Raw genomic sequence first — 20939 nt, forward strand, 5'->3', positions numbered from 1 at the left:
TTTCATTTTGCGTTGGAGTAACCCTTTAATGCTGTCAGTCAGGAATCAATCGACATAAAATTGCTTAGTTTTGTGGTTATACTTTCAAAACTGTGTATTTTGATATTTATCCCAGTCAGTACTTTGTTTCCATTGTAAACACATTGCTGTAAACACAATTTTTGCTTTTGTGAAGACACATTCAACTCTTTCATAATCTGATCCCATAAGCAAAGCTTTGCTTTTCATTAGAAAAATTCTTCAGTTGCCTTTCTAGAATGATAACAGACAGACAAAAAAGAAAAAGAAAAAAAAGGCTCTGCACTTTTTATTTTTTTGAGTGATTTTTCTCTTTGTATGTGCTAACAATTTTTTTTCAGACCTCAGTGGTTAAACACATTGAAAGCACAAACGGAAAACCAATATATCGAAGTGAGCCATACATAGGTTTTTCAGATATGGCAGTAATGCACAGTGACAGGTAGTTTGTAGATGTCATTCAAGACCTTTGTTTTCATCCATTTTAGCAATTGGACTGGACACCCACTCCATCTCTCTACAGCTGGATCTCGGGTCACTCCACGCATCCCGAGGTGAAAAAAAAACAGCACAGCGAGAGGCCTGACCTCACCTTGACCTGGAGAAACTCTGTTGTCAGTCATTCGATATCTTGCTGAATATTCCACTCTCTTTTGTTGTGCATTTCTACAAATTCGCCAGCTAAACCAGCAGCCTGTTTGACACGGTTTATTAGTCGCAGACTGACACTATCCCTTGTGTTGTGCTACTAAAGATCCCTCCATTATATCTATGTTGACAGATATAAAGCACATCAGAAGCCGGAGAAATTTGTTGTGACACCGGCCTGTCAGGTTCCAGTCAGACGAGCTCAACATCGTTTTGCTTAATGGTCCACAGCAAGATTTTAAATGAACTGTTACCGGCAAGGATAAAAAAATACAATTAATCCACCAAACACTATCAACACCTTCACAATTAATTATACAAGTCAGGGAAAATAAACACATCGACATGCACATTGCAGCGTAGTTTGACAGTTTTGCAGCACATTATGAAGCTTGAAGGCCAAGTTTGTAGTCCTTTTTGGCATTTAAAAAAAATGTTTCTTCACATTTTAATCAGCATCCAGCATGGTTTGTGATGCATTGTGTTTGAATATGTCCCCCCACGTTGGCGGATGACAAAATACCAGAATTACGAAACTACACCACTCACTGTATATCAAGAACGACACAACAATACACTTCAGAAACGGACGAATGTGCACTGTGCTGTAATTGCATAATCATGCATTGTCGCATTTGTACAAAGCATGTAAGAGTCTGTTTTCTCCTCTTCAGACTTGTTGTATGATGACACACAACACGCTGGCTTACTGTACACAAGTACTTCCCATAAACGCCAGGTGATATATTACACTGGCTAAAGGAGACCAAAAAAAAAAAAAAAAAAAACAGTAACCCATTCACACCACTCTCCTGTTATCTCTCCGGCAGAGGATCTTCTTGAAGGATCTTCGGAAGTCATTATTGAAGATGGTGTATATAATGGGATTGAGGGAGCTGTTGCAGTAGCCGAACCAGAAGAAGAACTTGAAGAGAGTTTCCGGCACACAGCTTTTGCAGAATGCCGTCAACGTGTAGGTGAAGAAAAACGGGAACCAGCAGATGACGAACACGCCTATGACCACCGCCAAGACGAACGTGAAGCGCTTTTCCCGGTTTTGACGGCCCTTCCACCTGCTGGTCTTGTTGGTCTGAAGGACCTCGCTCCTGTCGCCGTCCCCTGGTTTGATTTGGCTCAGCTTGGTCTTTCCTTTTGAGCTCTTCTTCTTGAGGGAGCAAGGGTTGGAGACCTTGTGGTCCGAGGAGGACGATTCCTCCATGTCCACGCCGTTTATCTCACCCTTGTTGTCCGGTTTAGGGTTGGGATTCCCGTTGAGCTTCTCATGGGGATCGTTCTCCTTCTTGCCCGCTTCCTTTTTCCTCCGGTCCCCAGGGGGAGCTCTGGTCCTCTTCTTGGCGATCTGGTAGATTCGGATGTACACGAGGACCATGATGATGCAAGGCAAGAAAAACGAGCCGATGGAAGAGGAAACGATGTACCATTTTTCTTCATTGATTTTGCAGGTGTTCCCCTCTTCCTTCTTCATGGTTATAAGAGGCGGGAAGGAGATCACGGCGGCGATGATCCAAACTATAAACACAATGCGCTTGATTCGTTGCGGTGTGCGCTTGAGGTTGTACTCGATGGCTTGCGTGATCGACCAGTACCTGTCCAGACTGATGGCGCACAGGTGAGTGATGGAGGCCGTGCAGAAGAGAACGTCCAAAGCCAGGTAGATTTCACACCAAACCTGTCCGAAGGCCCAGCATCCCATCAGCTCATTCGCCAACGAGAACGGCATCACCAGAGTGGCCACCAATATATCAGCAGAGGCCAGCGACACCAAGAACAGGTTCTGCGGAGCTCGGAGAGCTCGGCTCGTGAACACGGCGATGATCACCAGCACATTCCCGAAGACAATGAGGAGGATGAGGAGCCCCACCAGGACGCTCATAGGAAGGGCCACCAGCAGGGTGTACGGCATATCTGTCCCATTGGTCGAATTGTCACACCTCATTGCTGAGAATACCAATCTCGTCCTCTCACAACTGAAATTATGTTTTTGGTTGATGACACTTCATTTTTTTCCATATTAGTGAAGACAAAAGTTACTTTTTTTGTCATTTTGTCATCTAAAAAAATGAGGAAAAACAATTTAAAGAAATTCAATAATAAATTTACATATATATATATATACGAATTTAAATAATAATAACAAAAATATAATCCATTTCTTGCTCATACTTTGCTCAAAAATACCACAATACTATACTAACAGCAAAAAGTAAGATAGGAATGCACCTTACCTTAGTGAAAAAAGCCTGATGCGACCCACAAACTTATAAAACCAAGAAATCTTTCCTCAGAGTGTAACTAAGTCGCTCGGTGTGTGAAAAACGGCATGATTAATTCCTCGCATCTTCTCGGTGGAGCATGTGAAGACAGCGCTTCATCACCAGCGCGCCACTCAGCTGTGCGCGCACGGAGCCAATCGAGGCGCGGGCACATGTGCCTGCTGTGCGCGCGCCGAGCACCACGTGTGTGGCTCGCGCGAGCCCCGCCCTCTTTCCTCCGAATCCAAGCTGCTTAGCAGCCGCTGCTTTAAATCAATCAAACTACTTATTACAACATGGCCTTAAAATAACTACATACTTTTTTTTATACAGTTACAAGTTAATAATCTAGTAGTTTATAATGAATTAATACACAAAGACCATTATATACACACACACTGATTTGAATATGTACTCAATGAAATATTTTAGAACTGACTGAACGGAGTAAAAAGATTATTTCCATGACGTTTCCAGAGCTGAAAACCAACCTTTTTTAAAGTCCCTCACATTTCCATGACCGTGGGAACCCTAATAATATCTGAAAACTTTACTGCGAAATAGTTTTTCCAAGTGTGAGGCTGTGGTGAATGAGAGTGAGGTGAACAGTGCAGAGAGAGCGAGAGCGAGGAAACAGCGACACCTGCCGGAGATACAAGCCACCTGCACCAGCGCCTCCTCTGACGGGGAGATGCACTGTCCTGCAGATTCAAGATTTAACCCCGAGAAAAATTACCTGTAGCTTTATAGCAGTCTTGAAGACCTTGATGAGCTGGCAGAGGTGGAAAGAGTACAAAAATATTCTACTCAAGTAAAAGTATCGTTACATTAATGAAATTTTACTTAAGTACAGGTATTATAGGAGTTTTGATGAGTAAGATGTGGTTTGTTTACAATTTACTCAGAGTAAAAATGACCCCAGTTCCTGGAGGGCCACAGTCCTGCACAGTTTAGATATAACCCTAATTAAACACACCTGATCCAGCTAATCTAATCATTCAGGCTTATTTGAAAACTACATGGTATGTGTGCTGGAACTAAACTCTGCAGGACTGAGGCCCTCCAGGAACTGAGTTTGACACCCCTGGGATAGGCCTATAAATCTCAAACTAGTTGTTTTTAATTAAAGGAATCAGTTATTTAGAATAATAAGACATTTGGGCTGTTACCAGGCAAATCAGTATCAACAAAATTCATCTTTGCAATGCAGAGGAAACACAGAAGCTTCTTTAGAAGTGGCATTTAGATGTATTTTCACACTGTTTAATGCAGGACATGAATGCATTTAACCTGCAGTTACAAATGCAGAAATAATGTTTTGATATATGAGACATAAAATGTTGAATAGCCTACACATTTGAAATTATATATAAAAAAATAAATAAATAATTAAAAGATACTTTAAATGTGAAATTAAAAACGCCAGTAGGTGTCAGCAAGTCACTGTTAATAAGTGAGTCATTGCGATTGAACCAAATTATTTAAACGGTTGATTCATTCAGGAACAAAACACCGTCATTGCTCAGAGACTGTGGTGGATGTGTTTTGTAGTATTTTTTGTTGTCGAAATAGAACAAAAATGGTAAAACGCAAGTTTCTTAATTAACTTCTTGCTTATTGAACTGTTGTAAAAAAAAAAATTCTACAATCATGCCGATTTTTGGAGAAATTTTTGTAGCGTGATATATAAGCCCCTATATCTTCAGTTTTGTGGTCTTTCTAAATGTATTTCAACAGACTGAATCATGCAGTGAAAGAACAATGCGCGTGCACGAGTCTCATCTACTAACCTCGGCACTCTGTAGGAGCGTTTTGTTTGTTTTTTGGCAAAATACTGACAATATCAAATCGAACAAAGTTAAAACATCAGTAAGGATATTATCGCACACCCTGCACCACTGTCTCTTTGGCTAATTTGTGCAAAACCTTTTGATAAACTGTCAAAGCTTCATTTTAACCACATGCAACGATGCAAGTATTTAGCGCAACGTACCTCTAACGTTACCTGCGTAATGAGTTAATGTCGAGATTTTATAATCTACTAGTTTGGTCTCCCTAGTCAAACACAGCTTTCACCACATAATAGAGCTTAAATATGGCCCGGCTTCACTTCATTTCCTTTGAGTTCATCTTCAGCAGAACACCACGGGGTCTGCACCATAACACCTGTCTGTCCGTCTCCATCTTTCTTGTGATTTTAGCGCCGGTTTGCTCTCCTGCAGTAGCTTTCAGAGAGCGATTTTATTCATTTTTACTCAGTAATTAATGTGTTTTAAAATTTAGCGAAGTACAACACTTCAGACAAAATATACTTAAGTAAAAGCAAAATTACAGATTTTAGAAATGACTTTAAAAAGTAGTACACAAACAAGCTCCTCGATTACAGTAACGCGAGTAAATGTAATCCGTTACTTTCCTCCTCAGTGAGCTTGTTCAGGCCTGGAGCGAAACTCTGCAGGAGAGCAGAGGTGTCAGATGGAAATTATGTAGATAGATAGATAGATAGATAGATAGATAAATAAATAGTCTCTGATAGAAACAATTTGAGTGGATTGTTGATCAGACTGATCATTTAAAACTGTTTGAGGGGTGAGAGAGGAGCACATTTGACATTCGTAAGGCAGTCAAATGAACATTTATTTGAAGAATGCTTCTCAAAGCAAAGACTTGATCTGATGGAAGAGGGTCCTGTTACTCGCTCGGGCTGAGTCAGAAAGAAAGAAACCAAGTCACCTTTAAGGCTGTTTTTCTAGAGAAAAGTATGTTAGACATGTCTGCACAACACTTGATACCCTATGAACCGTCCAAAAAAAAAAAGATATTGAAGTTTTTGAAGTTAAGAATTTTTATCTTTTTTACTTTTTTTTTTTTTTTTCCTTTTTTTACAAACCAGACAATTATGAAAAAAAGAAAAGAAAAAATATATATACACATGCTTGTTTCCTATACATAGCAAGGCAAGAAAAAAAGCAGGAAACATATAACATTCCTATGTTTAAAATAAAAATAAAAAACATGGAAAATGACCTTCATTTATACAATTTATATGACCTAAATGCACAGACAATATAAAAAAAAATAAACCATACCCTTAAACTCCAATCATAAGGATTCACCAGAAAAATACAAGATCAAAATTAAAATTGCTGATTATAACCGCGCTGTCAGTATTCACCATCAAAAGTACAATTATTATGTATTTATTGTCTTTTTTGACTACATTCCTGATTTGTGATGCATTCTCATCCGAAGCCGATCATACTGTTAATACATAAAAACCAGCCCAACTCCCCTGCATAAACGGCATATAAATGCTGGGGGGGGGATAAAAATAAAATAAATGAACTTGGGACACGTCACAAGGCCACGTCCCTAATGCACGTCTCACTTGAAGTACTCAAAGGCATTTATTGTCACATAATAATTCCATTTTGTTAACATCTAACTATTCCCTCACACATACTCACACACTCGCACACACACACACACACACACACAAAAGAAAGCTTTTATACAAAACCAGGAATGCAATGCCTCTGGTGTATAGTTAAGCATGAACAGAGAAAGCCCTTTTTACAATGTTTGTATTTGTGTCGTTTTTATTCAGCGTCTGCATCAGGCGCAAGATATGCACCGAGCAGGTCCAGAGGGATTTCATCTGTAGCAGAACGTCTGTGCTGGTAGAAACCGGCCCGAGAAGCCAGTCCGTAACGTCTCACGCGGGCCGGTTCTTTTACAGCATTACGTTTCTAAGAGGTCCTTAAGCAGCAACAGGTTCTGCTGGTTGATAAAAAAGCAGCGATTTGTGTCCTTTTCATGGCCCCACGACTGTGAAGTGCCTCTCCGAAACCTTTACGCTGCTGCCGATGTACACAATGTCCTTACGAATCAAAGGAAAGAGCGAGAGGAAATGTAAGAAAAGAAAATGTGGACAGCTCAAAATACATTTGGCTTGATAAAGTAAAGTGGAGGTGGACATTCAGTCACTTGATTTAATACTAAACCAAAAGAAATTCCATCTTGAACAAAACAAGGTTGAAAAGGTGGAATAACGTTTGCAAATTTGTAATTTGGCCACATTTGGGTTTTTTAATTGCAATAACTGCACCATTTGAAAATGATATGAAGTTTTAATTATATATAGAAACACAAACTAGTCAGAAGTTTAAATCAAACAATTTAATAAAGAGAAAAAAGGCGTCAAAAAAAAAAAGAAGTTCTTAAGAGAATGTTATAGTTCGAATTTGCTGAGGCAAATTTTTTCATTCATTGTTTTAAAATATACATGATAGAGAATTAAAATACTTCAGAAATAATAATAATAATAAATGCCCCCTTCCATATGTTTAATCGGTAAGATGAAATATCACAACCCTTTTACTCGAGGGGGATGCCAAATATCAATACAAAGTGCATTAAAAGCAGCAGCATAAGATGTGGGATAAATGGTGCAAAAAAAAACCTTGGAACCACTGTTTAATATTCTGTGAATTTAAAAGAGCAGAAAATCACAGGGAAAAGTTTAACCGGCCCGATGACACTGACCCGGAAATCCTTCAAATGCGGAATTAAAAAAAAAAGACAGAAGTGATGTTGAATGGGCGTTTGGCCTTTAACTGCTAGCACTGTTCAGCACCTGATACACACATGCCTCTCTCTCCAACAGGACACAAGCAGAGCGCAACACCGTGGATGCGGCAAACAAGTGAACAATCACAAACCCCACGTCCAGAACAGAGACCTGCACCTCTGAGTGACGCTCTAGACCGACTGCTATCAAAGACGATTTTTGATTCGTCTGTTACTTCACTATTTCACAGAAAAAAAAGAAAGAAAAAACAAGATTGTGGATTCATCATTTGAAAACGTCACGCGCAACAACACGTCCCGACAGCAAAGAGGAATGAATATTTCAAAAAAGGGAGCGACTAAATAATTACAAAATGAATTACGGAATAAATTATACTTTTGTAAATTCATCCTTGTTGTATTAAAAACTTCTTGGATAATAATGTTCAGACACAAACCACCCAACTGCACTGAAGAGGCACAATTCTAGAATAATAACAATTAATAATAATAAAAAAAAGAAGAACTAAAATTTGTTCACTGCTTCCAAAACAGGTCCTCTGTACAATAAAAATCTTTTGGTTGTGGGATGACAAAAAAAAAAAACGAACTTAAAAAACCTCACATACAGTATGACGGCAGCAGCAAAAATGAAATGTTTTGTTTTTGCATACAACTGTTTCCTGGCGTCCAAACCCCTATAACGACTTTCAATAAATTGGCAAAATGACTGAAACATTTTTAAGAGCGCCTCTTCAGAATCACTAATGTACATTGATTTTGGCAACTGAAGTCTAGACATTGTTTTCTACTGGGGTAAAGGGGACCTAACTGGCTGTGACTCCTCCGCCGATAGGAACCCAGTTACGCAGTTTCTTGTCCTAGATATAATGACGACGAAGGTAACGTCGTGTGGCGATTCGGTACAGTGTGTGAGTCGCCTCAGACCATGGCGCGGTAGGGACCCTGCATCTTGAGGAACTGGATGATGAAGGACGGGCCTCCGGCGACGATCTGCGGCGGGAGGTGGCTGAGGGGGCAGTTCTCTATGCTCATGATGGACAGCTTACTGCACAGCGCCAGCTCGAACGGCAGACTGTGCAGGTTAGGGTTGTCGTTCAGGTAAAGGTCCTCCAGGTTCTCAAGTGTACCTGAGGGTTGGAAGAGAGAAAGGCTTTAAGCGAGTTGCGTATGGATCGGTGTGGCCGTGTGTGTTTGAGGACAGCGGTGAGCTCGTACCAATCTCCTCAGGTAGGTGCTGCAGCAGGTTCTCTCCCAAGCCCAGGTACGTCAGGTTGGTCAGGTGACCGATTCCTCTTGGCAAAGTATTCAGCTGATTATTGGTCAACACAAGTTTCTGCAAACGAATGCCGGAAATGAGTTTCACACTAACAGCATCTATATATTTATGAGTCTATCGCTTTGTTAGCTTAGCAACATACGAACAAAATGGACTGTAATGGAAACAACTGCACTGCCTTAAAAAACCTGCGTATGTAGTCCTACCTGCAGATCCTTAAGGTAGGCTATTTCATTTGGGAGGGACTCCAGTTTGTTCTCCTCCAAGTCAAGCTCTCGCAGTTTCCGTAAGTTTCCTATCCCATGAGGCAACTTCTTCAGGAGATTGTTGGATAATATGAGGACCTGAAGGTACCAAAGGAAAACGATGAGCCAAAACACAATGACAAAAATGGGTTTGCTGTCATGAAGCGGATTGATGGTAAAATACAGAAGAGAGTCACCTCTAAAGACACAAGTCCACAGATATCCTCGGGAATCTTGGTAAGCTGGTTCGTTGCCAGGTTTAGCTCTACCATACTGGTCCACGTCCCAAAATCCAGCGGAAGAGACGTTAACTGGTTGTCCTGTAAACACAGTTTCAAAAAAAGTAAATAATGGTATTATAAATTTGCTTGGCCATGCAAAACTAGACACAATGATGCTAGGGTGGCTGCTTATTGGTCCAGGTCAAAAAAAAACCTTACTAATAACCCTCAGCCAAATTCTGGTCTCTAGTTATGAGTCTCCTTCAGAGCGAGTTTGTAACCTACATATCTTCAGCAGTGAACGGGTGGATGCGCTCTCACCTTCATATTGAGCTTGCTGAGCACTTTGGCTCGGGAGAAGATGCCGAAAGGGATCTTGTTGATACGGTTGTGCTCCATGTTGAGTGAGTAGATGGTGGAGAACTGGGACGGGCCGCCCACTGGGTAAGACTGGAAACAGTTTCGTGCCAGCGTCAGACTCGTCAGGTTCACCAGACTGGAGAGAAGACCCTGTGGAGAAACGGACAGGGACCAACGTAAAATTCATAAGAGAGGACAATTAAACTGATTATTAAAAGCTGTTGTGAGCTGAACTAAGCCTTACCTCTGGTAACACTGAGATGTTGTTGTTTTCAAGGTTGAGCTCCTCCAGCTCTCGGCACTTGGATAAAGATCGAGGGATCGCTGATAGACGGTTGTACCTCAGACCCAGACGGTTTATACTTGACAAGTTACCTAAAGCAGTAAATCAACACAGTTTATGATTCAAATGTGTAAACTGTTGATTTAATCTAATTCACACGGACATCTAAGCATACTTTCTCCTCTGATGAGATTATACATAATTATAAAGTACAAATGAACTCTCACCAAATCAACAAATGACCAACAGCAGAGCTGTTTAGTAAAATGTTTAGCTTCCGACAATAAAGATTAGATTCTCACCTATAGTCTCAGGTAGGTCGAGAAGTTCGTTGTGCTGCAGGTCAAGGTTGGTGATCTGAGTGCAGTTGCCGATCTCTTTAGGAAGGTGCTCCAGCTGGTTGTGGGCTACATCCAGTGTAATCAAGTTACAGAGCTCACCTATAACACAAGCCGGCAGAATCCTCGCAAATGAACACTGAGCTTTCATACACAAATATGATACAAGAGATTTTGTGTAATGATACTCAATCAGAAAACTGAGGGTCCTTTTGCCTGTCAATCATTTTGTAAAAACCCAGAGCAGCCCATATATGGGAAGTAGGAAACCGATATGATACAGATATTGATTTTGAGATTTGCATTCATTCTGAGATTTTTCCACAGACATTAGGAACAGTTAAAATGAATAGTTATAAGTAGCAGCTCACTCACCGATCTCTGCGGGCAGATGTTTAATCTTGTTCTCTCGGATGCTGAGCATGGTGAGTTTGGACAGATTCTTGATGTCCTTCTCCACGGTGGTGATCCGATTAAAGCGCAGGTAGAGCGTGGTGAGGGAGGTGACGCGGTAGACCACGGCTGGGATCTCCCGAAGCTTGTTGTGCCGCAGGTCGAGCATGCGCAGCTTCTTCAGGTTGTCCAGCGAGTCTGGCAGGCTGGTGAGAGAGTTCTCGCTGAGCGCCAGCGTCACCAGTCCTGACAGGCATCCCACCTCGGCCGGCAGGCTTTGCAGCTTGTTGCTGTACAGGTAGAGCTCAGTCAGCTGGGTCAGCTCCTTGATGGAAGAGGGCAACAGATGGATGGATCTCTTGGACAGATCCAGGCGCATCGAGTTCTCCTCACGGCACTTGTTCAGTTCCTTGATGACCTCTGCATTGCTGGATTTTTTGCGCGTGCTGGGCGGTGGGTTGGGTCGCTTTATCGTGCTGTCCAAAGTGAAGGCCACCGCGGGCGAAGCGCCACTCGTGTCTTTCTTCCCATCTTTGGCATCTTTCCCTTTGGTTTTGGATTTCCCTTCAGCTTTGGGTTCCCTCTCCTTAGAGTCTTTATCTTTGCCCAGAGTACTGCTCATGGCGAAAGCCCCACTGCCCAATGGCACATGGGACCCTCAGTCTCTCGCTCGCTTTCTCTCGCTCTAATATTTTGTTTGTTATTCGAGGGCAGTTCTGGCGTCGAACCAAAGGGAGGGGCAGTTATATCTGCGTGTGCTCATACATACCTGTGTTTCTTCACCAGCCTCGGTGGACCAAGCAGTCTGTACTCCTGCAGGGGTTAAAACTCCATCGGGACGTCGCACGTTTGTTGTAGTTGGTGTGGCGAGGAGGCCAACAGCCTCATGCCTGTTTAAACTGCACTCTTTCCCTCGGCTCGGCTAGAGCTGTTGTACACAGACAGGTCCCCGGGATTCACATCCTTTGGCTGTTAAGCAAAGCAAAAGGTTACAGTTAAGAGGTATAATGCTGAGAATGACTTGCAGACAAAAGTTGCGTTCAGTTTTCAGATGTGAGAAAGGTATGAGCTTCCCTCTGACGCAAACATGTGAGCCACTAACTAATAAACATTCAGTTCCTTCCTGTATGCTTGTACCACAAGCGCTTTCAGGAAGAAGTGGCATCAGGCCGTCAATGGTCAGCCACTTCAGGCAATTAAGTGCAATTAAATCTCATATCTTTTTCGGCGATGCATCAGATGATACTTTACTGGAGGATTTGCGGGAACTGATTAACCACCCTGGAAGAAAAATTACACGGGGTGCTTTTACACTAGAAAAGGTTTGGGAGCGTTTCGCTGATAAGAATGCATTAGTGCCATTTTGAGGATGTGGAAAAAGCCAAGCCAAGCCATTTCTTTTCTTCTTTTTTTTTTAATCAAAAACATAACTGGACCCGTCTGATTCCAAAATAATACAGCTGGGTTTTATATTGTCATCATACTAAAGAAAATTGTTTAAGTGATAGTCCACCCAACAATTAAAAGTCAGTATTCTTCAGTAATTCAGTATTCTTTCACAGTATTCTCCAAGGGTTCTGAAGGCATCGGTTTTGCTGAAAAACGAATCAAAAATTTTAATGGAATACAATATTGAAATCAGAAAATCCTGACTCTGATCATTGGGTCGGTCTGTTCATGAGCACAAGTTCACTCCGGCTCGCCCAGGAAAAGCACACAAGTGCACCATTTTGAGTATGTGTGTACCCAAAAAAGATACTTTTGCTCTTTACTGCCATTATATGGACGAGTACAAGCAGGACATTTTTTGAAAACTTGTTTTGTGGTTTAAAAAAAGAAAGAAGGTCATTAGAACAACATCAGGTTGAGTACAAACGGCTTAATTTTTATTTTTAGGTGTACTATTTAAATATTCTCTGGAAATATGTTGATATGAGGTTGATTGCTATTTACATGGAATTATGCATCATATTGTTTTCATTCATTCCCAATAAAGGCAGCTCCGGCTCCCGGGTTTGCTGAACATGAGCATCTAATAATGATATATAAGTTAACCAAAGGATTAATCAGCTAATCAGAAAATAATCAATAGATCCACTGGGAAAGTAATCTAATAATAATACTAATAATAATAATAATAATAATAATAGCTAGATAAATCAAATGTAAAAATAATCATTAACTGCAGTCTTAGTTAACAGTTTATCTAATACACTTGCTTTCACTACAACTAAAATACATTTTCTAAAATATTTTTTTTTCCTGTAACATTTTTCAGAGAACTTTTTAGCATCCCTGAGAAACCAGTTTGAAGAGCGCTGCACAACTGTTTACTTGCTCATAAAAAGACAAAGCAGTTTTGCATTGGGTTTCCATCAATCACAGGAACAGAAGCTTTATACCTTTACCTGTGAGACGCCTCAAAATGTTCATTAAATCACAAATGACATTCAACACCCAGTAATCCAATAAAAACCACAACCAGCCCGAATCAGTAACGCCTCAGTACTCTGTGAGATGCTATCTTTGCATAAGCATGTGTTCCACTGTCCTGTATTGTGAATTCAAAAGTATGTGTGTGTGTGCGCAGCTGAAGTGCTCGACGTGCGTGTGCCTAGTCCAAGCCCAGATCAGAGCTGCAGAAAGGTTAATGCCATGGAGAATAATCTTTGAGAGTGCTCTTCAAAGCTCAGGCCTCCCGCAGGTCAGAAGACCTTTATGGCCAAAGAGTCCAGCTCGTCTGCAATAATAATAATAATAATAATAATAATAATAATAATAATAATAATAATAAAGCAGTACTCAAAGTGCACATGAAGACTCGCATGTTAAGATACTGACAGACGGCATGTGCACCAAACTCCTCACATTAAAGGAACAGTTCACCGAAAAATACAAATTCTTTTAAATGTACCCTCAGACCAACCAAGACGTTTCTTTCTTCATGGGAACAGATTTGGAGAAATGTAGCATTACACCACTTGCTCAGCAATGGATCCTCTGCAGTGAATGGGTGCCGTCAGAATGAGAGTCCAAACTGCTGATAAAAACATCATGATAATCAACACCACTCCAGTCCATCAATTAATGTCTTGTGAAGTGAAAAGCTGTGTCACTGTAAGAAACAAATCAATCATTAAGAGGTTTTTAACTTCAAACAGTTGCTTCCATTTAAAATACGAGTTCATAATCCTTAATATTAGTTTTCTCTGGTGAAAAATTTGGCTGGTCTGAATTAGGAGAAAATATACACAGATTAAATACTGTTTACAAGATTAAAAAAAAGTATAAAACAGTTCTGAACAAATATGTTAGTGGGTTCTGATGTGAGAGACAACAGGGGATGGACTTTTTCACTGGAGGAAGCTTTATTATTGATTATGGACTCATATTTTAGACCGAAGTGACAGTTAAAAGTTAAAACGCCTTGATGGATTTCTTTCTTACAAACACACAGCTTTTCTCAATATGTTAACTGATGGATTGGAGTGGTGTGGATTATTGAGATGTTTTTATCAGCTGTTTGGACTCTCATTCTGACGGCACCCATTCACTGCAGAGCATCCATTGCTGATAAAGTGATGTAATGCTACATTTCTCAGAATTGGTTCTGATGAAAAACAAGCTCATCTACATCTTGGATGGCCTGAGGTAAATTTTTAGCAAATTTTCATTTTTGGGTGAACTATTCCTTTAAAACTAAGAAATCTGTCAAATATTAACTGACCTCCACTACCACTGAATGTGTAACTGAGGTTACCTGAAGCTTATGGCGCTTTTCCACTGCATGGTACGGCACGGCACAGCTTTTTTTTTTTTGGGGGGGGGGGGGGGGGGGGGTTCTTTCCACTGTGTACAGTACCTTGTATCTAGTACTCAGCCACAGCCAGCGAACGATCGAATGCAACTGTTTTTGAACGAACGCAACAGTTTGAACAAGTGCACCTTTTTTAAACAACAAAACAATGGCTGTTTCGCGGTCTGTTGAGGAAGTACAGACGATCCTCTCGTTGATAGCCGAGGAGTGGATCCAGCGAGAGCTTGATGGGACGACGCGGAATGAAAAGTTTTTGCAGTAGGGGGGTCGCAACTATAATCCCACCCACTTCGTGGCAGTAGAGGCGGCGCAACTATAATCGCGGTAATTGTAAAGAGTTGATAGGCAAAAGTGGAAGTGAAATGCTGGGGGTAAGATGCTGCGGAGGTGAGCAGAGTGCAAAAGTGATCTGCAGCAGTATCTGCTGACCTGTCTTTACATGCAGTCAGAAAACGCTTTGTTTGCATCATAAACAGGTCGCTTTGTCAGCCACTTCGATGCTTTTGATTCATTTTAGGATCTGTGTGTTTCCACTGTCAACTTTATATGCTGACACTCTTATAGCGTGACTTTCAAATTAGATGCAGGTAAGCCCTCACGACTTCAGATAAGCTCCCTACAAATCCCAAAGCTGTGATATTTCGCAGAAATCCCACTTGATACCACTTCTGAGTGAGCCACTGGTTTCACAGAACAAGCCTGCCATGAGGGAAGAGTTAAACAAAGCAAACATACGCAGATCATTAATCACACACAGAACCCCATCCAACTAAACACATACTCAGAAAACAAAAAAATCACTTTACTGGCTTTTAAAACAACTGGTAGCCAACTCTTCCCTTTCTAACAGGGATGGGCACAAAGTGCTCAGAAGTGACAGCAATGATTGATCATGGAAGGACATTAAGTGTGGGACCTTTTCAGCTTATCAAAATAGTTTGTATCAATTGAAAGCATACAGAAAAAATAACAAAAAAACTGAAAAGAGTCCATTTTCTTTTACTATGTGTCTGTGACACACCTACATGTAACAAGCTATCGAAACAGAAAGATGTAAGGCGGGACTTTGTTTAATGTATGGTTTGTTGGTTGGGTGCTGAGATGTGGGCGGGGCACTCAAAAAGTGAAGGCTGATGAACCTGAGCTTGCAGGGGGCGGAGTTTAAACAGTCTAAATGACAGGACAAGTCCTGCATACATCACCAAAAAAAAAAAAAATGGCAATTTTCATCAGAAAGCCCAGTTATGACATGATTAAACCCAAACAAGGTCAAAAAAAATTAAAACATATGCACGTATGAATTAAGGTTATGAATGACTCTGCTTAAGTTGTTCTGTTAAAAACCAGTGTCCCAAAATCATCTCAACATTTGACAGCTAACTGAGAAGGCTGTAAATACTAGATTTCTTCACCCAAATATTGCTTTATAAAAAGTACTAAAAGAACTGTTAAATGCACTCAGAACAGTTCAATCACAAAAGTACCGAACCGTAATCAATCACTGTGTAAAAGTAGATGTCAGGATTGGTGCCTACACAAGAGACAAAGCAAGCCTGTAACACTGATCATCAGCCATAACATAATTGATCACCTATTAGGCAGTGCGTCTCAAATGAAACATCCAAAGTACAGGAAATAAAACGGGATCATTAATACGCAGAAAACCGAAGCGATTCTGGATGTGTGTGGTGGGCGAAGACTGTTGAACAGCACTGTAAGACACGGGTCATCCCGCACAACTTTCTCCTAATATTACAAAATATTAGCATGCTTCTAACGCACTTACATGAGCTCGCAGAGATGATGCATCTGATATTTATGAAACAGACCCCCAAATGCACATGAATCCCATCAAGACCAAAGCAAATGACTCCTGTTTTTTAACCTGGGATGTTGTATGCAGTCTATTTTAACACCTGAAAGGTTATGATTTTGCTAAATATGACAGTTTCACTTGCTCAGCTCTACTATATGACGTTGTCTTCAAAACAAGGCCTAGAAAAACCACAGAAAAAAAACCCACAGATGCACTTCTACACACACACACACACGCATTTCAGCAAACTCTTCAAATGCAAGACTAGCCATTCCTCACTCTAATAATGCAATGCTCTAGTCTTTCTGAGAGCTGACAGGACACAGATACACTGACGATAAAACAGCTTTTGTCTCAGTGAGTGTATTTAGATGCAGATTCAGGGCCCACATATGTATCACGGGTCTCCAAAGGCAGCAAATGCATAATTTCGTTCACAAACCGACCAGATTATTAACCTGAAGCGCATTTAAAAGTGTAATAAAACGTTTAAATATGGTAAGCAATAAAAATCCGTATGGTCTGATGTATGAGGGGCGTCTGTTTTGATACGGCTAGCTAGCTAGCTAACTACTCCGCGCTGTTAAACCACATAAACCCACACAACTGTCAGTGTTATCGACTTACATGATACTGCTGACTAAAGAAACAACTAACGAAAACCCTCGGAGCGCATTCGCCGTGTCGTGATCTTTGAAGGCACAAGCAGACAGCGTGAAAGCTGGCTAAGGAAATCTCTGCTAGCATTAGCCACCCTTCAGCCGCGGCTAACGGCATTAGCATTAGCGAGCTCACACACAAACTGAACAAAACACAAATGTCACCTCACACTTCTCACCAAAAGCGTACATTTGGGAATAAGCGGTCTCATCTTGAGGAGAACAGACTCGGTCACCGTAGCTGAAGGTGCAAACGCTCGTTCTTCTTTTCAGACAGGCCCGCCGTGAAAACAAACTGTCATCCGCCTCACAGCACTCGGAGCAGCTCGAGCTCAAAGCGGGAAGAGCACGATCCGCAGCGTGCGCGTGCGTGCGTTAGGGATGGAAAGTCCGGCTCGCTTTCCGCGAATCGGTTCGTTCGAACGAAGAATCGGTTCAAAGAGCCACATTCAGCAATCAGCGAGTCGGCATGAAATTAAGACCCTACCTTTGTTGTGTGTAACGCGTTACAAGTAACGCGAGTAACGTAATCTGATTACTTTTTTCAAGCAACTAGTAATGAATTACTTTTTAATTTACGAGAAAATATCCGAGTTATTTTTTAAACCAACGCCAGTTGCTTTGTTTTCTCATGTATTGACTGACAGCTGTCCGCTTATAAAGTAACACAATATTTTAAAAGTAACTTTCCCCAACACTAAGGCTTAGGCCTATCATATTTATTTTCTAAATCCATATTATAGATCTTACTATGAACAATTCATTGTGCATTTTTGGCCTTGTGAAGTTTAATCAAAATGCCATAATTTATCAGTTTTTCTGCAGTTCCCCTCGAAATAGTGTTTCAAGGACATCGCTTTAAGTAGAAAAAACAACCTGCGGCATCAGTTTACACTGGTTGATATGCACAAAAAAGTCCACCTCTGCAAGCTCAGGGTCATCCGTCTACAGTTTTTGAGCGCAATGCCCACATCTCATCATCAACCAATCAACAGCTGATGCATAGAACAAGTCCCCACCTTACTTTTTTATTAATCTGTTGCAATACAGAACAAAAGATCTGTCACTACTTCCGTTTTATCGCAAATTTAAGTTACTCCTACAAAATGCACAAATAGCGCGCAAAAAGCTCACTCCCAATAGAAAACTATTTTAAACAAGCATTCTGTGTGACCAGGGCTTAAAGTCATAAAATGTTTGATACTGCTGTTTATAACTTAATTAGATACACTGCAATCACTGAATTGTGTCATATGTTGCGTATGGACTACTAAATGAACAGATATTCACAAGAAGTGCAAATCGCTCGGTGAAAACGTCAGTTGCATTTTTTTACAAGTGTGTTCCGTCAGTTAAAAAAAAAAAAGTTTGTGTATTAAGTCCAAAAATCACTCGGACGAACGAACTTTTTTGGCCAAACGGAGCGGTTTAGTTTTCTTGAACCGGTTCAATCAATTCACTGAAAAGATCCGATTCAAAAGAACGACTCGCTCACGAATCGCATATCCCTGGTGTGCGTGAGCGCGCAGCAGCAGTCGTGCTCTACTGTCTGTTGAACACTTATAAATATATATTTATTTTCCTTTTATTGTATATTTTTTCTGTTGCCGTGTCTCTTTCTTTTCCGTCCTTTCCGCATTTACTATAACTTATTTATATTTGTAAATAAATGTTTTTGTGCTATAAGTATTTTAAACGCTTTTGCAATATCGTAAATGGTAGGCTAACAATCCTTCAGTCAAGCTTTGTTGAGTCTGACTCTATGACCATTTTGGGACAAATCACTCTTTTGTTTACTGTCGGGTGGCTCAGACGCATTCCGCACGCACCTCTCTCTCTCTCTCTCTCTCTCTCTCTCTCTCTCTCTCTCTCTCTCTCTCTCTCTCTCTCTTCGCAAGCCTACGGAATATGTAAAAAAAGAAAAAAAAAAAAACACACACTTACACACATGTAAAAAAAGAAAAAAAAAAACATTCTATAAAGCAGCGGCCATTCCGGGACTGAACAAAAGCGTGCATTCAAACCCCCCGGGCGGGGACAGCGCCGCGTCGATCGCGCCTGTCCGCAGAACGCGGGCGTTTATCGGGCCGAGCATCAACCCCGCGCCGTGGAAGGTGCGACTCGGAGCCGCGTAGAGCCGTGAAAGCGCTTTACCTTCAGACGTGTGACTCCTCCGCCATCCTCGTGTCCTCCTCCTTTCCAGCAGTGCTGCAGCTCGCGCTCCCCTCCCCAGCGCGCGTCACACGCACGCACCGCAGACGCGTCTCGAGACTTCTGCAGCTCCGCTTGATGTTTGTTTTGGAAAGATCGCAGCATCAGGAGAGAAAGTGGCGTTTTAGGGGAAATGAAACAAAATAACTGAAGTGTTTAAGGCGTGTGATTTATTTTCTGTCGTAACTGTGCACTTTTACCGGGGCACGAGCCCCAATATAAATCTCAAGTTTAAGTTTTAACAATTTTCTTTATTTGTCAGTTTATTCATTTACATTGATAATCACGGCAAATAATAATAATAATAATAATAATAATAATAATAATAATAATAATAATTATTATTATTATTATTATTATTATTATTATTATTATTATTATTATTATTATTATAATGGTCTACATGCAGGGATTAAAGAAAGGTGTTGTTGTTCTGCCGGCGCACCAGACATCACCAGCAATAAATAAATGTCTAGAACTGGGTGTATTTTATGTCAAATAACATTTCTAATTATTCTCTTTTGGTTTTCGAGTGTAAAATGATCAGTATAAAAACCACCATCAATAATAATAATATTAATAAAATTAATAATAAAGGTCTAGACTTGGTCGTATTTTACATAAAATAAAATTTCTGACTATTATTTTCTTTTGACTTGAGTGAAAAGGATTAATATGTGTTAAAAACCAACAATAAAATAATAACACTAACCATAAATAACAACAACAGCAACAATAATAATTATTATTATCATTACAATTAATTAATTAATTAATTAATTAAGATTTTTTTTTTTTTATCTGAGTTTATGAAACAAAGTCTGTAATTCTAAAGTAAACATTTGCATGGCAAATTCAAACAGTCGTGGGTTTGACCTTCAGGCAGCTCGCTTTACGAACGCAATAAGTATTGATTAAACAAAAATAATAAACCACAGAAAGATGATCCTCACCGTCTTCATAACAGAGATCCGGGGCTGAGAGCGTGTCAGCGTCGCTAGGCGACAGCGGAGAGAGCGGAACCGGAAGTGCGTGTAACACCAGCTGACCAGATCAACGGTAAATCCACGAAGCGACGCGTGTTTTATGCTCTTTATTGTTATTCATAATCATTTACAATGCGCTGTCTTTGTAAACGCGTAGTAAAGTAACAGTCGTTTCTGAGCAGTAACGTTGGTCCTTCCATTGCTTGTGTTTAGTCAAGCAGCTAATAGAAACCCGGCCTGAGGTAAACCTCACGAGGACGCTCTTGGCGTATTTCTCCTCAAAACTGAGAGAAAAAAATATATTTCTTAGGACGTTATGTGTGAATTAAGATTTATGTGTGTATATGTTGTATGTGAGTGTATAAGTTAGAAATAAAATAAGATAAAGTATTATATTTACAGAGGCAAAATATACATCTAAGTAATATAATAGAGTAATATAATAATATAATCTACATGTGCTGAAAACATCAGACCAGAGCAGATTGAGTGATTTCTCTTCTGTGGTGACAGACAGACACATACAGCATCTATCTATCTGTCTATCTATCTATCTATCTATCTGTCTATCTATCTATCTATCTATCTATCTATCTATCTATCTATCTATCTATCTATCTATCTATCTATCTATCTGTCGGTCTGTCTGTCTGTCTGTCTGTCTGTCTGTCTGTCTGTCTATCTATATTAATGCTTAATAATGATTTTTCTTTTTCTTTTTTGCATTACATTTAGTGATTCCTTGCTGAAGCACAATGCCTGAAGTGAAGTCAGTGTTTCGAGAGGTTCTCCCTAAACAAGG

The 20939-nt window shown here is 40.4% G+C and overlaps 2 protein-coding genes across 4 annotated transcripts; both read right to left on the reverse strand.

The window, feature by feature from the left end:
• Nucleotides 1-287: 287 nt before the first annotated feature.
• adra2a (adrenoceptor alpha 2A) lies at nt 288-3735 on the reverse strand. The gene is made up of 3 exons (XM_019065106.2): nt 3431-3735; nt 2913-3205; nt 288-2738 (listed from the first exon to the last, which is right to left on the reverse strand). The coding sequence occupies exon 3, from the start codon at nt 2621-2623 to the stop codon at nt 1466-1468; it is 1158 nt and encodes a 385-aa protein (XP_018920651.2). The 5' UTR covers nt 2624-2738; nt 2913-3205; nt 3431-3735; the 3' UTR covers nt 288-1465.
• A 2388-nt stretch (nt 3736-6123) lies between these two features.
• On the reverse strand, nt 6124-19244 carry shoc2 (SHOC2 leucine rich repeat scaffold protein). Of its 3 annotated transcripts, none has more exons than XM_042712030.1 (9): nt 19095-19244; nt 10631-11617; nt 10220-10357; nt 9879-10009; nt 9596-9784; nt 9251-9373; nt 9015-9152; nt 8748-8865; nt 6124-8659 (listed from the first exon to the last, which is right to left on the reverse strand). In XM_042712030.1, the coding sequence occupies exons 2-9, from the start codon at nt 11268-11270 to the stop codon at nt 8451-8453; spliced, it is 1686 nt and encodes a 561-aa protein (XP_042567964.1). In that variant the 5' UTR covers nt 11271-11617; nt 19095-19244; the 3' UTR covers nt 6124-8450. The 3 variants fall into 3 exon arrangements, with proteins under 3 accessions (XP_042567964.1, XP_042567963.1, XP_042567965.1); XM_042712029.1 differs by lacking the exon at nt 19095-19244 and adding an exon at nt 17131-17362; XM_042712031.1 differs by lacking the exon at nt 19095-19244 and adding an exon at nt 17120-17362.
• Between the last annotated feature and the right edge of the window lie 1695 nt (nt 19245-20939).

The sequence above is a fragment of the Cyprinus carpio genome, chromosome A22 (genome assembly GCF_018340385.1).
Source record: "Cyprinus carpio isolate SPL01 chromosome A22, ASM1834038v1, whole genome shotgun sequence".
NCBI classification, from domain to species: Eukaryota; Metazoa; Chordata; class Actinopteri; order Cypriniformes; family Cyprinidae; genus Cyprinus; species Cyprinus carpio.

Coding starts and splice junctions, on each gene's coding strand:
- adra2a (XM_019065106.2), bottom strand. CDS start 2,623: ATGAGGTGTGACAATTCGACCAATGGGACAGATATGCCGTACACCCTG.
- shoc2 (XM_042712030.1), bottom strand. CDS start 11,270: ATGAGCAGTACTCTGGGCAAAGATAAAGACTCTAAGGAGAGGGAACCC. Junction 9,374..9,595: donor TCAGCAAGCTCAATATGAAG/GTGAGAGCGCAT, acceptor CTGTGTTTACAG/GACAACCAGTTAACGTCTCT. Junction 8,660..8,747: donor GCACCTACCTGAGGAGATTG/GTACGAGCTCAC, acceptor TCCAACCCTCAG/GTACACTTGAGAACCTGGAG.